Here is a 21,971-nt window from a genome sequence, read left to right on the forward strand (position 1 = left end):
CATAGAGATTTTAGATTCTAAATCCTCTAACATATTTGATTTATATAATATAAATAATATATAATCCTTGTTATTTAATCAACAAATATATTTATAATATTAATAATAGTGTATAATATTGTATAGAGTAGTATTTAGGGTTATAAACAAAATGTACAGGATATAACACATTGATGACTAGTATAAACTATTGAGTGCAAGCTAATTGTATTAAGTACTTAAATAAATAGTTCTCCTTCCCAAGAACGTATTTTAATGTGTTAAGGGAAACTCATACACACAGTAATGATGAATATAGTTTTTTTTCCTTCAAAATTGCCCCTTACAATTTGATAAATGTTGGTTCTTATGCTAATGCAATCCAAATCATTTTTATGTCAACATATTAATCATGTTAATTGCTTCTAATGTATGTAAATAGAATCATAAATATTCATATGAAATTATGAATATTTTATTCCAAAAACGATTTCATTTTTGTTTATTCTCGAAATCCTGTAAATATGTTATATTTCTTGACTTGAAGACTGTATATATTGGGTGTTTTTATTTTTCTTTGGTTGTATTTAATTCTTGAATGTCTCTATATATCATGTCCTTTTATTACATTAAAATGTGAAATTATGTCACTAGTTCCATTTGGATGTTTTATTTTTAACTGGTTACGATGACAGGGTAATACAGGGATTTTTTTTGTAAAATGGGCAAATTTCAACCCTTTTTTTATAACTGGTTAATAAAGCATAATTGACATGCGCAGATCACATTATTCGACTCTGCGCATGTTAATTACGATATAGTAACCAGTTATGTCAAAAAATAAAAGGGCAAAAATTGGCCATTTTTCGAAAATTTCCATGTACTATAGCACAGGGATTTTTTCCAAAAATGGGCAAATTTCTACCTTTTTTATTTTTCGATATAACTGGTTAGTAAAGCATAATTGACATACGCAGAACACATTATTCGACTCTGCGCATGTTAATTATGATATAGTAACCAGTTATGTAAAAAAATAAAAGGGCGAAAATTAGCCATTTTTAGAAAATTTCCCTGTAATATAGCACAGGGATTTTTTCCATAAATGGGCAAATTTCGACCTTTTTAGTTTTCAATATAACTGGTTAGTAAAGCATAATTGACATGCGCAGAACACATTATTCGACTCTGCGCATGTTAATTATGATATAGTAACCAGTTATGTCACAAAATAAAAGGGCGAAAATTAGCCATTTTTCAAAAATTTTCCTGTACTATAGCAAAGGGATTTTTTCCAAAAATGGGCAAATTTCGACCTTTTTATTTTTTCGATATATCTGGTTAGTAAAGCATAATTGACATGCGCAGAACACATTATTCGACTCTGCGCATGTTAATTATGATATAGTAACCAGTTATGTCAAAAAATAAAAGAGCAAAAATTAGCCATTTTTCGAAAATTTCCATGTACTATAGCACAGGGATTTTTTCCAAAAATGGGCAAATTTCGACATTTTTTTTTTCGATATAACTGGTTAGTAAAGCATAATTGACATGCGCAGAACACATTATTCGACTCTGCGCATGTTAATTATGATATAGTAACCAGCTATGTAAAAAAATAAAATGGCGAAAATTAGTCATTTTTCGAAAATTTACCTGTACTATAGCACACGGATTTTTTCCAAAAATGGGCAAATTTTGACCTTTTTATTTTTCGATATAACTGGTTAGTAAAGCATAATTGACATGCGCAGAACACATTATTCGACTCTGCGCATTTCAATTACGATATAGAAAAATAAAAGGGTAGAAAATTGGCCATTTTTCGAAAATTTCCATGTACTATAGCACAGGGATTTTCTCCAAAAATGGGCAAATTTCGACCTTTTTTTTTCTCGATATAACTGGTTAGTAAAACATAATTGACATGCGCAGAACACATTAATCGACTCTGCGCATGTTAATTATGATATAGTGTAAAAAAATAAAAGGGTGAAAATTAGCCATTTTTCGAAAATTTTCCTGTACTATAGTACAGGGATTTTTTCCAAAAATGGGCAAATTTCGACCTTTTTATTTTTCTATATAACTGGTTAGTAAAGCATAATTGACATGCGCAGAACACATTATTCGACTCTGCGCATGTTAATTATGATATAGTAACCAGTTATGTCAAAAAATAAAAGGGTGAAAATTAGCCATTTTTCGAAAATTTTCCTGTACTATAGTACAGGGATTTTTTCCAAAAATGGGCAAATTTCGACCTTTTTATTTTTCTATATAACTGGTTAGTAAAGCATAATTGACATGCGCAGAACACATTATTCGACTCTGCGCATGTTAATTACGATATAGTAACCAGTTATGTCAAAAAATAAAAGGGTCGAAAATTGGTCATTTTTCGAAAATTTCCCACGGATTTTTTCAAAAAATTGGCAAATTTCGACCGTTTTTTCAATTTTTTGACAGTGCATAGATACATAGTATCAAACAAGCAGTCAGACAGACAAACATTCACATACCACTGGTCTACTTCTATCTATGACCAATACAAAAAAAATTAAACATTTGTATGATAAACTCTATTGGGATTTCTAAGCTAACAATGTGAATTTATTAAGTTTGAGGAATTTATTAAAATGGTTGTGAGAGGTGAACATGCCTTAAGGAGATGAACACCTGTTAAGGAAAACATGCTTAATTGTACATTTTGTTAATTAGTATAAATTCCAAGATTGTATAAAGTACTAGATTGGAAACTTGAATGCTGTTTGTCTGACCCTTAATCCAGGGCGTTTATACTTGCATATAAAGTTAAATGGGTGCTTATAAAGTATTAATTTTTAATGGAAGGAATGTACCTCCGTCACAAGCATTAGCAAAATCATAAAATTGAAACCTATTTATTCTAATTTTTTATATTTAGCTTTCTCAATTCATTACTAAATAAAAATAATATTTACATTTTTCTATGAGCCAAAAGCATGTTGTACACAAACACATCCAGGACAAAGGACTTCTTGGGAGAGGTAATTAAAAGCTATTTTTACACAAAAATGAAATTCAAAACAAATTATTCATATTAATTTATTCATTTCTTTTTGATACCTTTAACAATTTCAGAAAACATATATAATGTGCCAACATTGTTTTTAATAGTGTACAATAAATCCTAACCTTCCATTAACACATTTCTGTTAGTATTGTTAGTTGGTTATTTTTTATTAGAAGTTAAAACGACTACAATATATGAAGCATCATCATTTCAGCTCTATGTATCTTAACAGCCAAATATTACCCACATTGTCCAATCAATAAAAATAGTAACAAAAGCCTTTAAAATATTAGTACTTGTATATACATCTTTTTTTATATCGTAAAAGAGCAACAAAATAAATATGTATGTATTCTCATCCTTTTATTTGTTAATATTATATTTTCTATTGTTGATATAAAGGCACAGGTACAGAAGGCCTAAAACGTGCAGTAGCGATGCAACGTAATGCAACGCTACGACGTATTGGCTCTGTATTGCGTAATCACAAGTGGGAACCGGCGACGTAGCAATCCTGCAAACATCGCAGGTTTGATTTCACGGAGACGAGGGCAAACACAATTATTGGAAGGGCATTTTCTTACATTGTGTCGCTAGTGGGAATCACGCTTAAACAAAGGAAGAATCTTCAGCACCACTATTTAAATGCAACACAAATAAAAATAATACAGATAAATAATAAATTATATCAAACAAACTTATTTCATTGAACTATTACAGCAAAATGATTGAGAATTATTTTCTCCACTACTTAATTGTAGATTATATCCAATATTGTTCTTAATATGTTTCAATCTCATCTCATAATGACATCTCAAACAGGTAATTTACAATTGAATTTATTTGAACACATTGGAATGAATTATAGTTGTGTAGAATGCAATGATTTAGAAAACAACTTTGCACATTTAATACTATAATTTGTAACAATAGACCTGTAAACATGTTAGTCTTCACGAACATAATACTTCCTGAGTTGTTTTTCAAGTGTAAATTAGATAATTTGAGGAAACATTATCTTTCTTGCATATCATATAAATATAGTTTAGTTATCTTGATAATATATATGTTATGGTGTTTTTGTAAATGATCAGTATACACAGTGTCACCAAGTGTTTATCCGTACATACTTACATAATGCTTTGTGAGTGGCATTAATATCTGTGAGAGTATACTTAGCATAACAATAATAAGCATTTTATTCCTCATCCTATTCTAGCATCTGCCTTATCATATAGTTGAGAATTCCACCATGTTTGAAGTAGGCCAATTCAACATCTGTGTCAAAACGAACTATCACCTCAAATGATCTTTTATCCACCTAGTAGACAGTAAAATATAAAGCGATTATGATATAAAGAATAACACTAAGCACATGTAATGAAAAACACATATACACACATAATATAAAGAATAACACACAAGCACAGAGTTAATATTAAAATACTTATACTGTATTACTTACTTGTACACTTATTTTCTGTCCAGCTTGGATATCATCCGGTACTGAGAGACTGTAATTTTCTTTGCCACTAAGCCCAAGAGATTCAGCAGTTTGCCCTGGCAAGTATTGTAATGGAATAATCCCCATACCAACCAAGTTGCTACGGTGGATCCTTTCAAAGCTTTCAGCAATTACTGCTTTAACACCCTGCAATAAAAATGATGTATACAGTATCAATAGTGTATTCAAATCCAAAGGCAAATTACAAAACAAAATGACAACGCTGTGGTTATCAGTATCTAGATCTCAATGGAGGTCTAGAGGCCATGATGGGTCTTCCTGAGAATTAGTTGTTACTTTTGTTATTATAAAAGGGGAGTTCAATTGTTTTTTAAGGGACAATACTTTCAACAAGTTGGATTCATGCAGATGCTGTATGGAAAGGTATAGGAAATCAACAATCCTGTACTTAGCATGAATCTTATAATTTTCTAATGTTTATGCTTTGTGTGTTTAAATTGTAATCATCCAACCATTTCAGCTTTTGCTGCTGGTTGGAATATAAAAGTTTGTATACCTGAATAAATAAATACAAAAAAATAAAACAATGACATTAATTGTTACCTGCATCCATGGACCCTTTGCTGCCCAATCTCTTGACGAACCTGATCCATAATCTTTGCCAGACAGAATGATCAACTGCGTGCCATCAGCTTTATAACGATCAGCAGCATCAAATATGTCCATCACATCTCCCGACGGAATGTGTATAGTCTTCGGCGCTGCCTTACCGATGAATTTATTAACAAGACGAATGTTTGCGAATGTTCCACGAGCCATGATGGCATCGTTGCCTCTCCGACTTCCATACGAGTTGAACTGACGAGGTACCAATCCACGACTTGCGAGATAGCGAGCAGCTGGGCTGTTTCGGGCAATGCTACCAGCTGGTGAGATGTGGTCTGTTGTTACAGAATCACCCAAGTTTAGAAGAACTTTTGCATCTTTAATGACTCCAACTGATGGCAAGTCCCTTGTCTGTGAAAGGAAACCAAACATAGTTTATAGACGTACATATATTTGCGAGTCTAATGGACAGGGTTAGGGCAGGGGCATTGTTTACCGTACCTAAAGAGCCAACAACATCAGCAAGTGTTTGAGGTCGACTCGCTCTTAGTTCTGGTAGTGGAACAAGTCTCCTCGGATAAGGACTATAAACCGTAAGTCCAGTGTACACAGTTATAAACTGTGTGCAACCCAGTTCATTATTTGAACTGGTTCACAAAATAGCTCCTGTGTCAGGGGGATTACCACCTATCTGATAGGAAAGTGATTAATTTACTATTGGTAATCCTTGGCCACATGTGCCAAAAGACATAAACAAAATAAATATGGCATCCTTTATAAACTGAAATTGAATGATGAAAATGAATTCAAAAAACAAATTTACACCACCATCAAAATCAAACCAAAATATATCACAAACCATTGTCTGAAAGAATGGTGGCGACTGGATGTACGTTGATGAGCTGTCCCATGGGTAAAGTTGTGCATCTGGAGCATCTAAAGAGCGCCATCTATCATTTCCTTCCTGTAAACAAAATATTAGGAATGTTAGCAATTATGTTTTCCACAATTAATTATAATGTCTACATTAGAAAATTAAATCATTTATGTGGGATTAAATCAATTAATTGAAATGTTACCGTAATATTAGAATAGACTTCTTGAAACATTGCCGGTATGACATGCTCACGTTCAACCTTTTGCACCACTTGACGCGAAGGCCAAATATCTCTTAAAAACACATCTTTTCCATTATTATCCTTGCCTAAAATTATACAAAATTAATATATGTATACTTCTTGTCAACAATACTGTATTACTAACACTATCAATATGACAAAAGATAAATATGATAAAAAATGACAAAAGAATTTAATAGAATTTAATTTATTATAATGTAGCATCTACAGTATATACAAATGATTTCATTTGTGTTCATATATTTATTTTATTATATTAAACAAATCACAAACCACTTGAAATGACTACAGAACCGTAATACAAATTTTTATTAACATACCAATTGGTTCTTTTTCAAAATCTATAGAGACCGTTCCTGCAATAGCGTAAGCTATGACTAGAAGCGGTGAAGCCAAGTAGTTTGCACGAGTTAAGGGATGAATACGACCTTCAAAGTTCCTATTGCCTGACAGTACACCACACGTTACCAAGTCACCCTACAAAATAAATTATTAGTAAATGAAATTGCTGATTTAAATTACAACAGTATTATTAATACTGTTTATTAATACAAATTAAAATGATGCCAAGTATAATAATAGCGGTGTAATTGTATTAAACTACTGTGGAGTAGCTTTGCGTCAGGCTAGTGATCTGGAGGTCGTGAGTTCGAGTCCCACCCGAGAAATGTACTTAGTATGAAGTACAAATTACGTCAGAGTAGGGTAAAACATCTGACCAATTATAATAATAGATTCATTTGTTTGCATAATATTATGGACAAAATGAGGTAATTGTGAATTGTAAATTTATTTTGATTTTGTAATTATGGATATTGATCTTCATTTTGTGTTTTGTTTTATCAAAGAATATATATCACAAGAATGAGTAATCCGCAATTTTCCCTGTAACAGTAATATTGTCCATGTGGTAGGGCGCCGCCATAAGTGTGGATGTATCTGGGATGTATACAACTTTTTGTGACGCTTTCAATAATCAAAGGCTAGACCACCGGTAGTATTTTCATGACAAAAAATGTTATCAACTACATGCCAACATCATGTTAAATACTATTTGGATATTTAATTGTTCGTTTTATGCAATTTATTTAGTAAAAACTGCCGTATAAACAGTTTGCTTTATCAACCGGGCGCTACGATAGCGTGACCGGGCGTGTTCACAAAGGATAGTTTAATAATATTCCTATATCTAACTTCTTTCTGGTAAAACAAATAAATGTTAATGACATTTAACATTTTGTCCTATTAATAACATGTATTTTATACTAATTTATATCATAAAAACAATACTTAATTTACCGGGCGTAGAGTAGTACACGGCAATGGTAAAGAATAGGCCGTGCTGAGTAACGATTCGTGATTTTTGGTGTTGCTGTGTTAGGCCTTTTTTGTGAACTAACTTAGCATGTTAGTAAATAATTGTCTGTAAAAGTGAATGTACACTAGTTTGTTAATAAATAGTATTATAAAATAGTTTACAATTGCAAAAACTATTATCATAATTCTATTTAATGTGACATGTATAATATCTATTAAATCAAGTCTTATTTAGTATGTATACATCCGCCCTTATGAGGGCGGGCATCACTCACTGGAGCTCTCTGTTACAAATTTCTCATGCAAAAATCGCGGATTACTCATTCTTGTGATATATATTCTTTGGTTTTATTCATAAATACTACACTAATAGTTCTATTTCCAACACACTGCATACACAAAGTGTTTTTATATGCCACCCCAATCAGGTTACCAATGTTGAAATAATATTATTTAAGTTTCCATAGAGTTGTGAAATATATATATTTTGTTTTGTATTTACTTTTTCAATTGCTTGAGCAACTGGTTCTGGCAGTGGACCTGAATTTCCAATACACGTCATACACCCATATCCAACCACATTAAAACTATAAAAGAAAATATTCATGCAAGAAAATTATTCATATTGTATTTTGAATGTATGTAGTAATATAGATAAAAGTCAGTATGGGATATCAAGGCTCTTATTTGGGAATTACTATGTTTATAGTGATATTTCAAGATGATAAATTTAATGGTGGCAGATTATGATTAAATGATAACATACCCAAGAGTTTCTAAATAAGGAATGACACCATTCTCCTTCAGGAAGTAAGTGACAACACCTGGAACTGGACTTACCCAAGAGTTTCTAAATAAGGAATGACACCACTCTCTTTCAGGTAGTAAGTGACAACACCGGAACCTGGACTTAGACTCGTCTTAACAAATGGCTTCACTGTTAATCCTTTATTCACTGCATTTTTAGCAAGTAAACCTGAAATAAAATGTTGAAAATTTGTAAGGTTGATTTTAGGAAAGTGTGCAGTCATAGATAAATATATACAGATAAAAGTTTAACACGAGTAATTTATTTATGTATAGATAAATATATACCAATGTTCCATAGATAGACGATAAGAACTAGACATTCAACACAATCACAGCTCATAAAAATGTGATTCACAGATGTTCTATAAAGACATCAAAAGGGACCACACTACAGTATATGGCAGCATCAAATCAGCCAATCAGATATGCCTTTTTGAAATTACAACATTAACACGAGGACATAATATTCTTATACGATCTTCATACACGAACATTTAAGAATATTATCAAAAATGTATTATTTTATCACCATTAACAATAGAGTTATATGTTATGATTTATGTGGTTTTTCATAATACTTTAGGTTATTTTTATATACTTTATTTTATATACTATAGAAAACTATACTTGTTTTGTCTCTTGCCTTAGCCTAATTATCAAATTAAAAAGTCATTACAAATTTGAAAAATTCTACAAACCTGCTCCTAGCATGACTGATGGATTACTGGTATTTGTGCAACTTGTGATGGCTGCTATGACAACAGAGCCATGTGACAAAACATACTCCTCATTTTCAAAGACGAAAGGAATGGATTTGCTTTGTTGATCTGGCGCGATCTTAAAACCTTTAAACCCGATTGGATTATCAAGACAGTTCTGAAAGTCTTTCTTCATGACGTTAACATCGACCTTATCATGAGGCCGCTTTGGACCACTGACGCAGGACATTACAGTTGAGAGGTCCAATTCAACAATCTAAGGGAAGAAAAGAATTTAAAAAAATTACAATATTGTAAAATATAGTCAACAGTGATTATTACCAGTAACAAAAGGTAGTTGAGGCCATAATTGCATTCTCATAATAATGGTTGTTAAAGAGCATAACACTGATGTTTCTAAGCATTTACACCTTTTAAAAGAAGCCATGAAACTAATAATGAGGATGATGCAATGAACCATTTTCACAGCTCCATTCTTTAACGCTTTGAAGCTCCCAAATGAGAACTTGTCGGCGAAATAGAAATCACAGGAAAGCAAATGAAAAAGGTGTCTAACAGAACTAAAGTTGAAATTTGGTAAATGGACTTAATAATGACATACCAATGACATAGCCATAAGAATGGGGCTGTTAAAAGTAATAACTTACCTCAGAATAAACAGGGTCTTGCTTGGAGTTATCAAAATCTCGAAATAATCCATTTGCTTTCAAATATTTCTCAACCATTGATATCTTACTGTCCTGTCGCCCTGCAAAAGTAATAAAAAAAAAAAATACACATTCTATTACATTATTTCACTATTGCCGTTATACAAATACTAACTCTATAAATGCAGGGATATGACTAGGTTAATAACAAAAACATTTACCTGTTTGTTTCATATACTTAAGACTAATTTCATCAATAGCAAAGTATCCAATAGTTGCACCATACTCTGGACACATGTTGGCAATCGTAGCCCTATCAGCAATTGATAGTTGCGACACACCCGGCCCAAAGAACTCGACAAACTTGCCAACAACACCAATTTGACGTAAATGCTAGAAAAAGAGATCAATATGTTTAACTATGTACACTGTCACTGTCAACATAGGTACATCATTATACATTAATATTGTCACATTCCTTTATTTCAGATCACATTTATATCCAATAAAATAACAAAGGATCTTTAACAAATGTACTGTAAACCTCAATAGAATTATCTTACACAGAGGGCTATCTATCCATCTATTATACATCTTTGTGTCTAAGAGCATACATAAATAGACACAAGTACATTGCCACTATTTAGCATATAAAGCTGCAAATTGTTTTTTGCAAATACTAATAAAACTATGGGACAATATTACCGTATCATATATATAGAGTGAGTGGTGATTTTGCATACATGTTACCAACCTTCGTTATTGTGAGAACAACATCTGTAGAAGTGACTAATGCGTTCATCTTGCCTGTCAGCTTGTAACCTATGACCTTTGGTAGAACCATACTTATCGCTTGACCCAACATTACTGCTTCAGCTTCAATGCCTCCAACTCCTAAAAAAAACCAAATATTGAATGCTTATGTCTTTTTGCCAAAGAAAAGTTATCTCATTAATATGTACAGTTTTAAGGCAAAAGTTGTATATTTTATTATTTTATGTTTTGTTGTACTGTTTTCTTTTGTTTGTTTCATAATTTGTTTCTCCACACTTCATTCAATATTTCAACAGAGTAATTATAAAGATAAAATAAAAAGTGTAGAGTTCAAGTAATTCCAACAAGCTTTAAGACTTGACCCCCTTAAGTTAAGGGTCCCCACTTAAGAGTAATGTAGTTCACTTTTTTTCATGTTCTTTGCTGTTATTTTTAATGGTCATTTGCTTTGTAGTACTGTTATTTTATACCGAGGTGAAAAAATGAGACAACAATTTTAAAACAAATACAATACCCCATCCAACAATTCCTAGGCCATTGATCATGGTAGTATGCGAGTCTGTTCCAACTAAGCTGTCAGGGTAGAGGATGTTATCACTGTCAAACACCACTCTAGCTAAGTATTCAAGATTTACTTGATGCACTATGCCAGAGCCTGGAGGCACTATCAACATGTTCTTTAAAGCTTTTGCACCCCACTGCAACGCAACGCAAGAAATCAGAATTAATTAATATTGTTTAGTCAAACGCCTATTAACGGGACACTTTCAAGACTAAGAAAAGTGTCTCTTTAATAGGGGTAGTTTCTGAATAGGGGTTGGCCATAGTATTAAAACATGTATTTCCCTGTGTTCATTTCAAAGGAAAGTGGCCCCTTGATAGGGATAACCTAAAGAAGAGGTTCTGAAGTACAGTTAAATATTGCCGAAATAAAAAAAAAATAAAAATTGACCTTCAGAAAGAGAAATCGTTCTTTGTTGCGTTCAAATTCAATGTCTTGATTCTTCTGGAGAGCATCGGCGCTAAAAGTAGAAGAACTGATACAATCAAAGTTTCAAAATACATCATGTTTTATTTGAAAAAGCATTTGAAAAAGCAGGAATATAATAATGATACTATTAAACATTATATATTGGAATATTACGGCATCTGTGATAGCAATGTGTGTGTATATGTGTGACTACTACTAATGTACTGTTCATACAGGAATTATGATGTTTTGTCCAATGTCGTGTGTGTACCGTCAGTGTTTTAAACTCAACCGTTTTAGTGGAAAATGCTAATAGCCATAACTCAATCAGCGTTAACATGGCTTTAGTACCATAAGCTATATAAACAATAAAGTTACATGGTTCATCATACCTTCTTGAGACATCTACTTGCACAGAGTGGTCAATGACAAGGTCAGCTGGTACCACTGGGTTTATCTTTTCAGGATCGCCACCAAGTCTTTTCACTGCATCTCGCATTGCTGCAAAGTCCACAACTGCTGGGACACCACTACAAACATTAATTAGCAATAATAATGTTGAACATTTTGTAGCAATAAATAAATATATTTATATAGTGTATATACAATTAGTAAAACTTTAACAGTTTTGTATGAACGCAATAATTTTCATTTATTTGAAATATCAAATTTACACACTACATTTTTTTATACAGTATGCATTTAAAAGTGTGATATGGGAAACCTTTTCTGTCTGAAAAGTATATTTTTAATGCAAGATTCTGAACCATCAGTTATTGTCGTCATTTATTAATAATTAATCAATTAGCATTAAAACAGAATAACAATATAGACAATTTACAATTTGGCATTTAAAATATTTATTCCTAAAGTAAACAACATAGCATAGTACACTATTAAAGTTTATGTGACAAAAAAATGTGATGTGTTTATATATGGACATGATGATGTCATATCACTACCATATTTAGGCACATCACACTTTTTTAAACTAGTTTGATAGTGTAGACAGAGCTATAATTATTTAAAAAACATACGTGAAGTCTTGAAGAATAACACGGGCTGGTTTAAATGGAACTTCAACACTCTTCAGTTGATTTTCTTTCCAATTTAAAATGTTTTCAATATCTTTAACCTTGATGTGAAAGTTGTCATAATTTCTGATTGCAGATTCGAGAAGCACTCTGATTGAAAATGGAAGTTCATCTACAAGAGAAAAATGTGAACTTAAGTTGCTGAGCGGTTAAGACAGTGGCACAACATGAGATGGAAAATACAATTTTTCCGGTTAAATCAAGGATCGTTTATGCATAACAAGTCAAATTTGTAAACTTACCATATCGGGGGTCGTTTATGCCTAATAGGTCAAAGTATTTGAACGATTTTCCATCAATATCAATGGATTTCTCACATCGGTATTTGCTACAATCTGTAAAAACAAATTTGGGGATTATAAAAAGGATAATATTATTGATATACTGTATGCAAAAACATTAATTATTAGTCTAAACAAAAAGTATACTCTCTGTTCTGTACTAAATACTTTACACTAAGAAATTAAAAACACATTATTTCTAAAGTGGCCATGTTTTTTAATACCAATATTCAAGATTTTTATCTACTTATATTGCATATTATTATTAGTAAGTAAACTTTTCTTTTACAAACAATGAGTGCAGGGAATTCTGGGTTAATAATTTAACAATAGATTCAACCTTGACAAATGTCAAAAGGTCATATCAGAGAATAATTTCGCCAGTGTAGCATAGCAAAAAGCTATACAAAACAACCTTTTTGCTACACATTTCTACAATTGTGTAGCAAAAAATACAATACAAAACTATGTTTCTTGTCTAAAAAATCAGTTCGATTAGCAATTTTGCTAAACAAAATTTTCAAATGAAATTTTTCCCTGCATATAGTTCATACATGTTATACTTTATCTCAGTTTGCCTTCTTTTCTTTCAAATATAAGAATCAAATATGCACCTTACAATACCGTAGTTGATTGATAACAATAATACTGACTGATTCTTTAAACAAATTATTTTTTTTCCAAAATAATATTTTCACTTTCAATATTGTACAGTAAATATGTTTAATTTTTTGTACAATAGAAAATCAACACAATTACAGTATTCTTCTGCAAATATTATGAATGCTTCTTTAATTATAAGGTTTCACTATTGTAACATAATCAGTGTACTGTATGATATTCTAATTACATTGCCCTTTTCTATAGTATTTATTATTTGTAACCTTGATTTCAATCCAGGATATTGCTAGCCAAACACCTTGATTGCTAGATTATCAGGACAAGGCAAAATACTTCCTAGTCAATATCTTCATAGAAATTAAATGCGAATGTTATGAACATCAATTAAATCAAATGTGCAAAAGGATATTATTATGATGAAGGTTATTTATCGACTTATTCCAGACATTCACTGCGGTTGTGAGAAAAAAAGCATTGCAATATCATGATGGATTATTATCATGTACTTTATGGTAACTGATAAATAGCGGTCATGCTAATCTTCGCCTGGTACGCCCGGAAGGGGCCTGGTATCGCCTAGATAGGGTTTATGATATAAAATGATGTCAAGTACATTTTATTACTATATGCTTTAATTAAAGTCATAAATTTAACTTAGATATATTTTTCTTTCCACCAGAAACAAGTTAATTCAGTTAAAATATTGTTTAACATTTCAGTTTCGGAAAAAACATAATCAGTATTTTGACAGTTGTTATTAAAAAATGTACAAAACGTACAATTAGAATTAATTAAATATCACAATAACATTAAATATTATGTTAGCATGTACTTGATAAAATTTTATGTTTAAACCCTACCGGGAGAAAAATTAGCATTACCCGATAATAGTCACAATGTAAAATATTATAAAGTTGAATGAACGAATTTAGGAAAATGAAGAGATTGTCCGCATTGTTATACTGTGCCGGAATTGGATTGGATGACGGGGAACCTCTACTGTACCTAGCAAGCTTCAGTTTAGTTTCTAAAGACCAAATTTGTTTAAAACATCAAACATGTTATGTTATTGTTAATTGTTGGCAGGGCCTATTAAATAAACTGAATGAAGGATAAATCTGAATTAACAGATCCAGTGCCTTAAATTATATATTATTATTAATATTATACACGCCTTTGGTTCCCCACACCTTTTTACACGAAAGTATAAACAGACACAAAGGCTGGGCTAGCTAGGCTAACGTGCCTACGTGAGTAATGATTCATCGACAATGGAGTCATATCACACAGCATACATGTGAACATAAACAATCAACCATCCACACACCACGAAGGAAGAACCCGTGAGCCTAGGCCTAGATTAAATTTTCGCAGTTAAATAGACAATGAATACAAGCAAATTAAAGATGAACATGACAATTAACTTACCGTCTGATAAAGCCATTCCTACTTTCTGATTCGTCTGGGTTAACAGTGAATTTTGGCAGGTTTCTGCCGATCTCTCTCTACCACAACAACAAAAACAGCCGTCGTTCGTTCTCTGCTAGAGTGCTGAAGCTCTATTGTTGTTTCACACTCGAGCAGCGAGCTCTCACACGCCCTCTGTAGGTAGCTGAGTTCACGCGTTTTTTAAATTTACTATAATATTATTTATAAATTTAATATTTTTGTTTTATATTAACAATTGTTTTGTATGGTTATTTAACTTTGATCAATGTCACATAATATTTATCCACTTGACCAAAAACCTAGATCGAAAAAATGTATTTAACTAAAAAAAATGTAATTTAAAGCAATGAATGAAAAAATGGTACTTGGTGTCATGATTGATTCGGTGTCATGTGTTGATTTGTTTAATACAAGTAAATGATGTATTCATTTTACTTGTGGTATAAAGATAAAAACAATTTTTGCAAAAAAGTTTTCCATTCATACTCAAGTGCATATTTTTACATTATAATAAACTCATGAAATCAGGAATATTCATAACTTATTTATTAAACATTAAGTCCCATTTGAAGTATGACCAAATTAAATTAAACAAACAATGCTATATGTGGCATGCTTTGTATTTATTAAATATTTGTAGCAATGTTAAACGCCTGTACAATGTAATATGCCTTAAAAGTTAATCTGCTTTCAGATTACAGTCTTGTTTACTTTTAAATATTATGAAAAAATCGTTGAATTAAGTTACTGAATTGTAATCATACTGGTATTCAGTAATATAATAGCTGCCTGTATCATATTAATAATATTATTATATAATATGACACTAGTACACTGCTCACCAGTATTTTTGTGTGCAAAATTAATGGTTTGATAAATTTCTATATTTAATATATCTAGGTATTTTCACTATAAAATAATGAAGTTCATGCTCAAATTAAAGACAGTGTTTTTTGCTATTTGTTATTTTCAATTCTGATAATTTCAAAATATGGTATACTGCCCTCTACAGATGCAAATTGCATCATTCAAATTCAATAAACATGAAAAATAGTACCGTATTTCCTTATGTACACTATACAATTTTCACCTTTTTAAAATTTGTACATAAATGAAAATAATAATATGTATAATTTTATACATACTTTATAATATATAATTGGAAGCACTCTATTATACACAACAACATTATTGATCTGTATGTGGTTAACACATCTACATATAAAACAAAAATTATAAAACCTATAAATTTGACATATCTTGAACCTGAATTAAATACTTAAATTTATTCTACAATATTTCATTTCAAATTAAGACAGACAATTGCTTTTTTTTATTTTCTGTTCCATATATGGATATTTTATATCCATATCTATTATATCCATATTGTATATTCATATATTTATATCCATATTATTGGGAATAAAATGTTACACCTTTATAATACCATGAATACACTAAAAATATTTTTTGAGGACAAAAATAGTGAAATCTTAATTGGAAATCTGGAAAATTGATCTGCATTGAATTGTCACAACAGAATTATTCTCTCATATAAATTTTTTCGGAATGTCCACATATTACTGTTATACAAATTTTATAAAAGCATTGAGATGCTGAAAACTATAAATATAGATACACATTCACATGGGGAAAATACACTGCTAAGAAGGTGATAATGATCGACCATTATTACCCATACTGAACACCTCCTAATGTTTATAATTGAAGAATAAATATCTATATTATGTCAGTTATAGTTTATTTTAAACAGTCACATTTCTGGAGAAGATTAGTAAAAAGCTGGGTTTGTGTGTTCAATGATACATTTGCGACAGGTTTTCTTGAATGCCTTATAAGCCTCGACAGACACCTGACATTCTTGTATATTCAGTTGTTGCAGTTCCTGACAATACTGGGCCATCATATTAATGCCCTCGTCTTTCACCAACACACATCCTTTCATGCTCAACTTGCGTAGATACATACACCCGATAGCCAACGCAGTCACGCCTTGATCAGTTACTTGCGAGCATTTACCGATATCAAGTGATCGTAATCGTACACATCCACGTGCCAGATCAACCATAGCTTTGTCCGTTAAAAGTGCGCAACCTCTCACATTAAGGTAACGCAGTTTACTACAGTATTTTGCGATTGAATGTATTCCTAAATCTGTAATACGGTCACATTTTGCGATGCTGAAATGTTTAAGCGATGCACCTAACTTAGATAACGACCTCATGCCGTAGTCTGTGATTCTACGGCATTCTATTACGGAGATCTCTTTTAAAACGGAACAACTGTTGGCTATTTCTCGGAAGCCCTCATCCGTGATGCGTTGGCATCGTCTGATATAAAGGTTCTGAAGACCAGGACAGTTCAGAGCGACTGTTCGTAATCCTTTGTCATCGAGGGCGGCACAATTTGACATATCTAGATGGCGTAATCGTAAACTTTGACCTTGCAATTCACATGACTCCGCAGATGACTCGTCGGATACACTGAAACATGTGATCAATGGACAGCCTATGAACAAAAAAAAAGTCAAGTTTAATATAAAGAACATTATGAAATATAACATTGAAGTTAAAATGTCAAGGATAGCATTGATTCCTCGATACTGTACTCCGTGAGAACATTTTAATAAAACAAAAAGGCATCATAAAACAGCTAAATATAGCATATTTTGCAATATTGCATGTACTGTATTTATTTGGCATACACTTTTTTTAGTACAGAAATTTTACATGTCAATGAATTGATTATTACAGTACTTAATTCAGCCCTTAATTTGACTATAAAGAGGGACGGATACCTGAATATTTAAACCAGGGTGTCACAAAGTGTCTGATCTTGCGATAAAACAATTACCTGTACATATTATACAAAACTAAAAAGAAATAGAATAATTGATTATTGAATTGAATTGATTGAATAATCGTCTCAATTGATGATGATCCTAAAAAAGTACAAACACTGTTTGGCAATCTATATAAGGTTGAATTAACAACCTAGATATAAGTACAGGTTACTGACATTTCAGAACAAACTTTAACAAACCATTGCCTTGTGAAATATAAACACTTGAACTTAAAGATCAAATAATTGCGAACTTATTTGTTTATAGCTATTAAACTTTTGTTGGAAAGATGCGCTTTGTATGGTAGTACTGACTAAGATTTATATTAGAAACTTTATTAGTCTGAGTAAAGTCTGTTAATAAAGGGATTTGAGCAATTAACCGCCATTTCAAAGTTTACATTATTGTAAATGAGGACCATTTAATATGTGCAATGTATTGTCCAAAGAAATTCACGAGTGAATTGGGTAATAATGATATACTGTGTTATCATAAACGTTTTTAAAATCTAGTTTTGTAGATTAACCTAGACCTACATACTAAATGTATAGTTTTCTTGCGATCTTATTTACATAATAATTTTTATACAGAACTTTGAAAATGAAATGAATCTCTACTAAATCTATTTGACACTAGGTAGTTTCAAACTTTATTCTTTTAACTTAGACACGTTCGATTTTTTTCATAAAAAAAAATATCCACACATAACTAAAAATTAAATATAGGCCTATGTTAGACATCAGATATTCACTTTTCTGTAACTGTCTTGTTATCGTACCAACAATACCAAAGCAACAGTATGTCAATATTTCTATATCCTTTATGCTAGATGTCAAAAATCTAATCTATACCAATACAGACAACAACAAAACTGTGTCACCACTACAATGGCTTTTGTACAATTACATTGTTTCTTGAGGGCGATTCTATTACTACAGAGCCTAATTGGGGCATATCAGTTACAGTGGGTCTCACTGAGTGACATAAGAAGGTTCCTGCTAACAATCAAACTAGAATATTTGCTTGTATGCAAACCCCATTGGAATTTGTAAATTTATAAAAGTTGGGGGACCTCTGTTTTGTGATATTAACAAAAAGTAACAGCACACCCATATCCTGGACAGCAGCCAATATTTTACAGTGTGATGACAGACACTGTATTTTCAATGTACAGTACATACTGTATGTCATGACGTTAAGGATGCTATCAAATATGATACTACAGATCCTTTTGGGTCCTGCCTAAAATAAATTTAAAAAGTTTGTTCACCCAAAAAGACTATTTAAATCAGTACTTCTTAAGACAGACTTTTTTCTCCTTTTTTCTCCTCTACCATGCCACCTAGATTGTTTTAGATCTAGTTTAAGTAGGGCAGGAGGTGCCTGAGTCTGGGATGGCCGAGACACAACTGGTACTGACCGGGGTTCAATTAGACCAATCCCTGGTTGGCGACGAAGGCGTATCCCCTTACTTCGGTTTGGTTTTTTTTTTGCATGGTTGGAATCCCGTTTAACGTATTAGTTTTATGTACAGCGCTTAGAGGTTTCACAACATTAGGCACTATATAAATCCAGGATACTATTATTATTACGTTTAATACTTAAAGCTATTAAAACCAGTAATTTGTTCTGTTTCGTGTCAGAAAATTAGATATCATTTTTCACTGCTGTACTGTAATTTTTTAATTGTCTACAAGATTGACTGATAAATTGACAGTTCGTTCAGCAACTTGTTTTTCCATCAAGCCACCATTTAAGCCTCATTTCACAAACCTGTCCAAATATTGTTACTTTCGGTTTTAGCTAGGCCCAGGTGCACTCAATCAACTATCAATTCATACACACGCAGCATGCCTATGATTACCCAATTGGACAAACTACCTACAGCATATCGGCCTAGATTGTACATCGAATACTAACATTTAAAATTAAATATTTTGATATTATACTGTACATACAAAATTATTAATAGTCCTTTTCATCTAACTTACAATGTTTCTTTTTCTTATCAAAATTTTATTTTTATGAATAAAAAATAAATTGAATTCCAACAATGCAATAATTAATAAATCAATTTTTTCACGATAAGTTTTGGATGTTATACAGAAATTCAAATTAATTTTCAAATACTTATAGCATTTTTATTGTTCTTATAGCTTCGTAATTAATTGTTATTAATATCCTGAACTCCAGCCTTCAGTTAATTTGGGATTATTATTGAATATTTACTGAACGTGCAGAAAAACTTCAGGTGGTAACGATCACTAAAGGCATTCACCCTCCTCGTATGCAAAGTTTCTTTGTTAGTTGGTCATTTTGTCCCTTTGTAACCACAGCTAAAAACCGTCTATTCCACCCTATTGGTCTTTGAGATCATACCTTACATAGTTTTGGTTACAATAGCCCCTCAAGGGTCTCGTCTTGAACGCTTAATGCTGTAATTCATTTATAACTAGGTTTGGAAAAAAAATAAATATGGCAATGATAAATCTTGCATTATGTATTTAATACTAAACTAAATTAAAACATTTAATGTTGTTGAATTATAAATAAAATATAGTGTAAAGAATAAGATGTGGCCTATTGGTAGTTTAATATTTATCTTCATAATCTGCCTTGGAAACACACACTTAATTCATTTGAAGAATGAAATTTGGTGAATACAACTTGACTATATTTTGCTTATTACAATTTTTGTGCCAGTCCAATTTTTGGTCAAGTGAATAATTATGGCATATTAGAAACAAAAATATTTAAACAAAAGAAAATTTCATTTAATTACACAAATTTACTTAATTTAAAAGTATAAATATGAGTGATTTTTTCAATCTTGCCTGTGTACTATATAAGTAGTAAATTTCCACACAGAAATTCATCAAATTCAATCTTACTGTAATAATACTACGTTCCATTCCTAGCTATAACTATTATAGGGTGTCAACAAGTATTTTGTAACATTGTAAAATACTGTAAATACAGCTAAATTGAGGTTCATCATATCAATAACAAGCCCTGGGCAAAAAACCAATTTACTTCCGAAATTCTTTCAATTTGGAACCACTTTAAGTTCTCTACCTGCAGCTTGAAATCAAAATAGCCAGAATACATGAATTTGACCTATTTCTTACAGACTGTGAATACAAACTTACCCATGTCAAAGCACGACTCAACTAGAAATGTCAATAGTGTCGCATGCTTGCATAACTTTGTACATATTATTATAAATTTTTTTTTTATAAAGAAAATAATTGTGTGAAACATTTAAAATAGATACTTCATGTGTGTAACTGGGTATCTGCTCAGAGAGTAACTAAGTTCAGGAGAAAGAGTGGAGCACGCTACAGTGTGCAGTGGCAGATCCAGGATTTCGGGCTCAGGGCCTAAAAATGGCAAATTTTAGGTGCCAAACTGAAATTAGTGTCATCTTTTTTGCATGAATACAATTTGCAAAATTGAATCAGTCTATGGTGTGATAAGTTGCATGGCTCAGACGAAACTGGGGAACAAGCACAACACTCTTTAAAAATCTTGGATCAAATTAGATTAAAAAAAAAGTTTTTTACAATAATATAGCTGTATGGATCTGTTTTCCTCCAATAATATAGTGGCTAAAAGATGAGTCATACATTATGTATTTCGAAGCAACTCAACAACAGATTGAAAAAAAAACATAATTAACTTATAATCATCAACAACTTGTGTACCAATCTACCACCACAGAAACTTCCTCAATTAATCTTCCACATTAAAAATAATTAGGCCATCTTTCAACCACACAACAACCCCATCAAACCAAACAATAACTTTTTCCAACTAATCAGGATCTAAACTAAGAAATGTTTGTCAGGGGTTCTCAATCATCACCATCCACTGGTGACGAATCTGCAAAAAATGCTTTCCTGGTTGACACTCCTAAACAAACATTTGGTCAAAATTGTTCTACAATCAAGCTCAAGATCGGACTTTATAATAAAACTTTCATCAAGTCGGCAAAACAGCTTAGAAGTAGTGCATGCGGTGCCAGTGATGAAGGTACCGCTAGCAATAAGGTCGAGGAAAGGTTTATGATGAGGTATTGCCATTTAATGGTCAATAGCTCCTAATTAGGGCTAAAGGACATCTATTAGGTTCTGCCATAAAAAAGAAAATTTGACCATGGCGGGAGAGGTCAACAGAACA

At 31.7% G+C, this 21,971-nt stretch overlaps 2 protein-coding genes across 4 annotated transcripts in view; both read right to left on the reverse strand.

Annotated features, from left to right (window-relative positions):
* Positions 1 to 3,081: 3,081 nt before the first annotated feature.
* Positions 3,082 to 15,017, reverse strand: LOC140040350 (cytoplasmic aconitate hydratase-like). Of its 2 annotated transcripts, none has more exons than XM_072086218.1 (18): positions 14,909 to 15,017; positions 12,821 to 12,913; positions 12,522 to 12,690; positions 11,877 to 12,014; positions 11,467 to 11,536; positions 11,029 to 11,212; positions 10,495 to 10,634; positions 9,962 to 10,133; positions 9,741 to 9,841; positions 9,073 to 9,349; positions 8,405 to 8,540; positions 8,067 to 8,151; positions 6,568 to 6,724; positions 6,188 to 6,312; positions 5,968 to 6,072; positions 5,106 to 5,519; positions 4,503 to 4,688; positions 3,082 to 4,358 (listed from the first exon to the last, which is right to left on the reverse strand). In XM_072086218.1, the coding sequence occupies exons 1-18, from the start codon at positions 14,922 to 14,924 to the stop codon at positions 4,248 to 4,250; spliced, it is 2,679 nt and encodes an 892-aa protein (XP_071942319.1). In that variant the 5' UTR covers positions 14,925 to 15,017; the 3' UTR covers positions 3,082 to 4,247. The 2 variants fall into 2 exon arrangements, with proteins under 2 accessions (XP_071942319.1, XP_071942318.1); XM_072086217.1 differs by having other exon boundaries at positions 11,467 to 11,551.
* Positions 15,018 to 15,495: 478 nt separating this feature from the next.
* The window catches only part of LOC140040352 (uncharacterized), a 37,127-nt gene continuing 30,651 nt past the window's right edge, over positions 15,496 to 21,971 (reverse strand). For both annotated transcript variants that reach the window (XM_072086219.1, XM_072086220.1), the window contains one exon: positions 15,496 to 17,458. In XM_072086219.1, the coding sequence (XP_071942320.1) occupies positions 16,722 to 17,458 (737 nt within the window). In that variant the 3' untranslated portion in view covers positions 15,496 to 16,721. The remainder of the gene's footprint in view (positions 17,459 to 21,971) is intronic.

The sequence above is a fragment of the Antedon mediterranea genome, chromosome 2, assembly GCF_964355755.1.
Source record: "Antedon mediterranea chromosome 2, ecAntMedi1.1, whole genome shotgun sequence".
Classification (NCBI taxonomy): domain Eukaryota; kingdom Metazoa; phylum Echinodermata; class Crinoidea; order Comatulida; family Antedonidae; genus Antedon; species Antedon mediterranea.

What these genes read in the sequence shown, in the direction of transcription:
- LOC140040350 (XM_072086217.1), bottom strand. An exon ending in GTTATTCTTCAAGACTTCAC is followed by an intron (nt 12,015 to 12,521) that starts GTATGTTTTTTA and finishes TAATGTTTGTAG; the next exon opens with TGGTGTCCCAGCAGTTGTGG. An exon ending in ATCAGTCATGCTAGGAGCAG is followed by an intron (nt 8,541 to 9,072) that starts GTTTGTAGAATT and finishes ATTTTATTTCAG; the next exon opens with GTTTACTTGCTAAAAATGCA.